The following is a 7,668-nucleotide window of genomic DNA, read 5'->3' on the forward strand; positions in this document are numbered from 1 at the left end:
ATTCAGATCATGTATTGCCCTCCCCCCCACTTTTAACGTCCAATCTCCGCCACTGTGTATGTCCATAATGTACTTTCAAATAATATATATAGTAATCTACTTTTAATAAAGAGGAAAGAGGTACACAAGTATAATATTAGAAAAAAGAATGATATTGATAATGTTAATACAACAAAGTATGGTATAAATAGCGTTAAGCATAACATTACTCAAACTTATAATAATCTGCCAAAAGATATAAAGGACACAAAAGCAATACCTTTATTTAAAAAAGAAATCAAAAAAACACCTTTGGAATAAATTTGTTGAATAATATAGTAGTCATAAAAATGATAAATGAAGACAGTGGATACTGACACATTACTACATAAAAAATAGTAAAAAACTTAATCCCTTAAAGTGAGCTATTGCTCGTTGGGACAACATTTTCCATCTTCTACTATCCATATGTCATACCTGTCAGTCATAGGGAACTTGGAGGTCCAGTTCCCCTTATAATTTAGAAATATTAAGTGTGGGAAATCTGGAAGTCCGATTTCCCTATTAATGACGTATATTAAGTGTGAGAAATTAGGATATTATCAAAATAAATTGTAGGAAATTTGGATTTCCAATTTTCATATAGTATGGTATTTATGTTACTCTTTGTTTTTTTTTCTTTTCTTTTCTTTCTTTTCCTCTTATTTTTTTAAAGGACTAGTGTTAGTAAAAATATGTTTTGATTGTAATGGTATAATATATTGAGAATAAATTTAGATATCTTGTATAAATCTTCCAACACTGGTCTAAATTCTGTAGCATCTCTTTTGTATAATAAATAAATAACTTCTTTTATCTTAATATGCTTTACTCTGTAATATTTATATACAAGATAAAGGCTCTTCTATTTTGCAGACACAAATTGTAGTATTTTAAGTTAATATATCATGTATCACAAAGACAATTCTACGAACGGTAGTCTTTACAATCTTTGAAGTCTGTTTCCTTCCTTCGATATCGTACATTTGGCTTCAAGAAACATCATTTTAAAAAATCAAGTTTACAGGTCTATTACGGTATAATGAATAGACTCAAAAATAAAGCATTAGCTGACTCCTGGCTTAAGGAACCCGAAGGTTCATTGCCACAGAAACTTCTGAACTGGATGCTATTCTGTGTCAAGCTAATTTGCTCTGAATTGTTATTATCCACCTTCCTAAGATATGTTTTGTGTTATAGGACTCTATATGAACCACACACATATGTATAATAAGCGAAATATGGCGCAAATTCTCCCCATGTCGAATCATTATACGTATGGTAAGTTCAATAACCTATAGCTATTGTGAAGTTCAGTGCTACGAACTTTCAATATTCAATTGTTCATTTCTCTTCTCACATTTTTTTTTTCAAAACTTTGGAAAACAAAAGTATAATAACAACTACTGTAACGGTATATTGACAGTGTATTACTCGACACCCTTGAAAACACTTATTTTTACCTCTTACTCACAAAATATGTCGAGCATAAATAGGACAGTGAATTGCATATCCATCAAGTGCGTACAAAGAATAATAAATATAGATAGAAATTGTCATCACCACAAGATACACAAAGTAAGTAACATTTTACATAATTCACTTACCATGAACTTTAACAGAGAATAATGAACGGACACCTTCAGGAATAATAACAGCAAGTGCTGTGCCTACTAGTAAACCTGCGCCAAGTACAGACACCTTTTGAAGTTTATCCTGAAAGGGAAAAAATGTTAAGATATTCCTCAACGTAAGAAAGGAAAAAATATAATATTCACAGAGAAACAAAGAGAATTGTCGATTAACTTTAATATTTAATTCTGCATTACTAAAGATAACATGAAAATCAAAGAGTGAAAATGTGCAACAATAATAGCAAGTATTAACAAAACAAAATTGACCAAAGCACTAAATACACTAATCATATTTGATTAACTGTTTCCGCAACGTAACACCGTCTTCATCAGACACGTAATGGAAGATCAATCCAAGAATAATAATTTAAATATAAACAGAAAGTGAGAAGGAGTCACGCTGATTCTTTCCAGAGCCAATCAAGTTTTTTCCCTTCACTTTTCCCATATAGGAAACAGGAAATAGATTGAAAGAAAGAATAAAACAATATAAAGAAGACGTCAGACTAAGAAGAGAGAATGATGTAGCATAAAAGCACGCTAAAGAAACAGGAAATACAATAAACTGAGAAAGAATAGAAGGGCCTGAGAGGGAAAAAAGAAGTGTGGAAATGGAAAGAAGCTCAATGGATTAAAAAGCACAAGGATGTTGATGAACTGGAGGGACTTTTGATTTATGAGTTGTGAATTGAAGTGTTTGACAGAACAGAACATAAACAGTTAAAAGGAAAGGAGTAAAACTGTAATTAAGGTTGTTAAAAAAAGGAGGGTTCCAAAATTCAGAAGAGATGTGCAAATAATTAGGGAGAGTATGTAACGAATAGCTAATTTTAAAAAATCATGTTTTGTGTAAGTGAATGAAAAGAGTGCCAGGAAAAAGACACAAAACAAAAAGAAATCACTAGAAATTGCACGAGTTGTACGTCAATTCTATTCTACAACATAAAAACAACAGAATATCTGATCATAAAGACTAGTTGAGTTGATTTTTAAAATATGCTTATTAATACAAACAGAAAATTGTGAAAAAGCTCTCCAGGACTTCTATTCATTTCAAATTGCGGTCCGATGATGGTATTAGGCTGATGCTGAAATAATAAACATATCTCAAAAAATGGAAGACAAAATAGGTGAGTAATACACCTTCATTTAATATTAATTTTATGAGCCAGCTGTGGTCAGTGCAGTCACAGAAATTCTATGAACAAATGATGTTTATTTTATTTGCCTATTTAATGAACGTAAACTGTAGTTATTTGTATTATATGTAGTCCTTTATATATATATATATATATATATATATACATATATATATATATATAAAATCCTAGCACCTTGAATATGGAAGTAGCTATTGTGCTAAAGCTCTCAAGTTGGTGTTCTATACACAATACGTTCCGCTAAGAAGTTTATACCTGTGATGCTGCAGAAAGCAAGGGAGATAGAGATACAAAATTTTGTACCATGCAAATATCGGCAGGTGGATATTGTTTTACTTACTCTGCAATACTATTACATTAACAGTGTTGCCAACTCAACATAAACTTACATTTTTTTCAAACGGCACTATGTCAGATTATTAGAAATTTCAAATCTACATATCAAATGAAAGCATAATACAACCATGCTTGAGTTGAGTTTATTTTAAGTTTAATGTCCCTTTCAGCAGCGAGGCTGTATGAGACGAGACCTACCGATTAACGTGGTATCCGAACCACATGAGCTCCAGCTGGGAACCGAACCCGGGTCTCCTACGCCAAAGGCGCGTACGCTAACCGCTTAGCTACGAAGAAGCTCAATACAATTCTTGTTCAGTGTTGCAAACTAAGGACGCTATAGTATCACGAACATCCAGAAACGTCCAAATTTTAGAGGCCTTACAACAGCGATAACGCAAGTGAGATGGGCGGGGCAATGCACATCACAGTATCTTAATTTCGAATACTAGGAACACGATATGAGGTATATAGAAGAAACACGAATAGCGTAAAAAAAAGAAATTTAATGTTTTACTTGTTCGGAAGGCTTTATTTCGAAGAAGTTTCTAGAGAAATATCACATCTAATCACGTAGATGATTTACAAAAAACGTCACGCTAATGGTGATTACAGTGATTTGATATCTCACACCATTCCGAAGACATGACAAACAAGTTTGCAACACTGCTTAAAGTCATTTAGATCCGAGAACTTGTAATCGCAGTTACCAAAAATCTTGTTGTAATTTCAAAGACAGAAGGGAAAGCAAAAATAGTTTTTCAAGTCTCCCACAGATATGTCATTTGTAGCAGATCAATCTCTACCCATGTTTGCCATATATCGGAAATTTTTTGAGGTATCAAATCGTAAATAGCATTATGATTATTGCATTTTTTGGGAAAAAACATGTATGTGATTTTATACTATGTATCATGTGGTGTCATCTTTATCTCATTCTGTGATAAATTTAGCACATTTATCCTTTCATGCTGTCATATTGAAGTCAAAGTTAATCTTTTTTAACCATGCACCACTATCAATCAGCTACTGGGTGCCTAGTAACCGTGATATCGAGACACCAGTTAGCAATAATTTTGTGTTCGGTAAGTCAATGGGTGTGCGAGGGTATGCTTCCAGCTGGTATGTCCTGGAAAACAGTAATATCGATGTGCTACGTCCAGTAATTCTTGTGTGAAGACATGCTTGCACGTCGTATGTTATGGACACAATCCGCTCTCTGGAAGACAGAACTAAAATCCCTTGTTACAGTTTAGTGCTGCTAATCATTGTTATCGCGAAATAGCACGACTAAGCAACAAGCAGACAACACCGGAAGAAAGTGATTCCGCTACGCAGTTTGCTGAACGGTCATACAATGGCATTAATTAAATTCCAAGCTAAACTGAAACCATTTTCAAGTGTCATGTTTTGGGATGAAGTGTTGCGAAGTGTATCTGCTATTGAATGGTGGAATTCACAAAATAATTTTATCGATAACATGCTATTGGCAGTTTTTCAGCGTCTTACAGCATTCGCTTTATCAGCAGGAATAGAGAGAACTTTTTCCAATTTCGAAATGATCCATTCAAATATTAGAAATCGTTTAGGCAGAAAAAAGGCGTCGAAGAAGAAGAAGAAGTAGAAGTAGTAGTAGTAGTAGTAGTAGTAGTAGTAGTAGTAGTAGTAGAAGAAGTAGTAGTAGTTGTAGTAGTTGTTGTTGTTGTTGAAACAAATCAACAAAAAAAATGAAATTTTTGAGTTTTACGTCCCACAGTTATGCCGGTTAGGCTAAAGGAGACGGAAATCAACAAAGCGTAACTAAACGTGTAAAATATGAATTATATTAAGTTTGCTCTTATATATGTTTCTGATGTGCTAAAATATTATTACAAAACTATGTTTAGTGTAAAAATTATTTTTGTTTGTATTAAGTGTAATTATACTCATAGAGAACAATCTATATAGGCTAGTACTAGTACTAATGTTCTTAATAATAGGCAGGCGTCGCGGTGGCTGTGGTAGAGCGTTCACCTCTGGTGCATGGGGTTCCGGGTTCAAACCCTGCTCCCACCAAGTGAACTTAGTGGTGAACAAACACCGTGTGCGTGGGTTTTCTCGGAGTTCTCGCGGTTCCTCCCACTTTCTTCATTCCACCATTTTATTCATTTCTCACCATCACCGTCTCCTTTAGCCTAGCCGGCATAAGCGTGGAACGTAAAACTCAAAGATTTCATTTTAATATTAGGCAATATATGTAGAGCTAATATAACGAATAGATGACAGTACGCAGTGAATTAAGTGGCTAAGTGCCGAAGCCGAAACATACATCTTCTGTATTATGTATCGTGAATACAACTAAATAAAAAAATTTAAATTTTTCATTTTTTTAAATACATACATTTTGAATTACTTAGAAAGTATATTGCACAGAGATTTAGGCCAGATAATATTTAAGAAGCCTAGCATATAAGTTGACCTAGGCTTCAGTTCGGCATGATTCAACTGTTCTAAAATTTGGTTGATACAACTCGCTGGTTTACAATTATATTTTTACTTCTTATGATTTTTTTTTACATAATCGGAGAGAACAGAAACGGGTTATTTATTTTGGAATTTGACTTAAATCAACGATTATTATTTTTTAAAAAAATCAATAAACCGTTACGAGTGCTTTACGACGAATAAAATATTGTTTTTCACTGGCAGTGTATTAATGCACAGTGTACAGAAGCTGTATTTAACGTTTACAAGAGGAGCGTTACTAGTATGAAACCATGAAAACTGCTAATGATGCTTTCTTTCATTGCCAAATCCACTAACCTCGCTTACGCGTTACCCATCCTCGCTGACGCGCCTGCTTCGGACGCACTCCCGCGCTAATGCACGAGCCCGCCAGTTTCTCTTCCCTTGACTTAGTTACACAGCATTCGTTGCTTTTAGTGAGCACCTAGCACAATTTGGCCTTTTTTTCATTAGTGAGTTAACTTTACAATGCCCGCTCCAGCTGGTATAGTCACTCAGGAACGAGAAATTACACTCAATTTCAAGAAAATGGATCAAAACTTCCTTGATCTTAAGCTAATTCATTCCTACCCCTACCCTACTTATCCTTACGTTTCCCCACTCTGCTATACCCTTTTAAAGCGGCCCTTCTTATCGATGCGCAGCTGGAGCGAGTATTGTAAAGTTTACCCGCACTAGTTTTTATGCCATATATCCGTTCAACGTATTTATACGAAAATTGTAAAAGAATTGTAATTTTTCAAAAATTACTTCTGGTTTCCCCCTGGAACCTCCTCTATACCAAGTGAAATATCTTTACGTCGCTCAGTGCAAATCTTTGAGGGGAGGCTGAGAAGGAAATCAGTGAAATTATAAGGTATAGTATACATAAGAACCCCTGATCTGCGTTTCTTCTGTGCTCTATTACCACTTCTGCATGAAATACCATACATTTTCTATGTAGTGCAATAGTAAGAAGTATCCATGTGCACAAGACATGCGATATGCGTTAAATTCCCCCCACACACATAGTTATAGATAAAGTACAAGGGCACCACATGCAGATATAAAGTACAGGTACGTTCTTGTTTATTTTCGTATCAGTCGATAAGTAAATAAAAGTCGCTTTGTTATCCCCTTGTAAGTTCGTACATACTCAATGAATAATCCCTAAAAGTATGAGCATCCTGCTCCTTCGGGAACTGATGCAGCTTCATGTATACTATATCCGAAGAGTCTTGTATTTGTCTCAAATACGATAATAAATAAAGCGATATATTGTGTTTCTTGTGAAACAAAAATTTACTGTAACAATTTCATCTCCAGGGCTTAAGAAAACTTCTGGCCTTGCATCTGTAGGTTTTAAACAACTTTCCAGACGCGCGTAGATTATTAATATACACGTTTCAGAACCTTAAAGCATTTCATTCCCAGTCACGTTTATTCTTCCAAGTTGTCATAAAAAAAAAAAAAAAACTCAAAATATTTAATTCTCGAAATATTATTTCCACTCCTTTTTCTTTCATCTTTTCGCCTTCACAAACACAACACATATTATACCCGGCACTGACAGGAATCATTACGTCAAATTAAGAACCAGCTGATATTTTTTTCAGCCGAAAGGACATCTACTAGCAACTATCGTATTCGTACCTCAGACATGGACATAACTAATGGAATAGATCCTGCTAAATAACTCCCAATTAACATGACAACAGTCAGTAGAATTAGCTTTAAAGTCTCCTCCATTTTTTCAATGAAAGAGAACTACTTTCACTTAAAACTTCTTAGCAATATTTTCCTCTAAACACTCTTACGTAGCCATGTTATCTTCCTGTGAAGCAGAAAAACAGGAGCGCAATCCTTTCCGACACGGTTCACGTATGCTATTAAACAATTTAAATCAAAATAATAACAAACATTGAAGTGATAATCTTGACTCGAGTTAGTAGAGTAAGTTTGCGTTCACTGAATCAGAGTACTTAATCGTGAAGGAATGTTTCCCTTGTTGATAATGCCAGGAAAAACAAATGCTA

At 34.4% G+C, this 7,668-nt stretch overlaps 1 protein-coding gene across 1 annotated transcript in view; it reads right to left on the bottom strand.

The window, feature by feature from the left end:
* Positions 1 to 7,520, bottom strand: part of Zip102B (Zinc/iron regulated transporter-related protein 102B) — a 41,544-nt gene extending 34,024 nt beyond the window's left edge. The window contains exons 1-2 of the mRNA XM_081728251.1: positions 7,286 to 7,520; positions 1,626 to 1,734 (exon numbers count right to left, since the gene is read on the bottom strand). Of these exons, the coding sequence (XP_081584377.1) occupies positions 1,626 to 1,734; positions 7,286 to 7,381 (205 nt within the window). The 5' untranslated portion in view covers positions 7,382 to 7,520. The remainder of the gene's footprint in view (positions 1 to 1,625; positions 1,735 to 7,285) is intronic.
* Positions 7,521 to 7,668: the final 148 nt, after the last annotated feature.

Source organism: Thermobia domestica, chromosome 10 (assembly GCF_964235325.1).
Source record: "Thermobia domestica chromosome 10, izTheDome1.hap1.1, whole genome shotgun sequence".
Lineage (NCBI taxonomy): Eukaryota > Metazoa > Arthropoda > Insecta > Zygentoma > Lepismatidae > Thermobia > Thermobia domestica.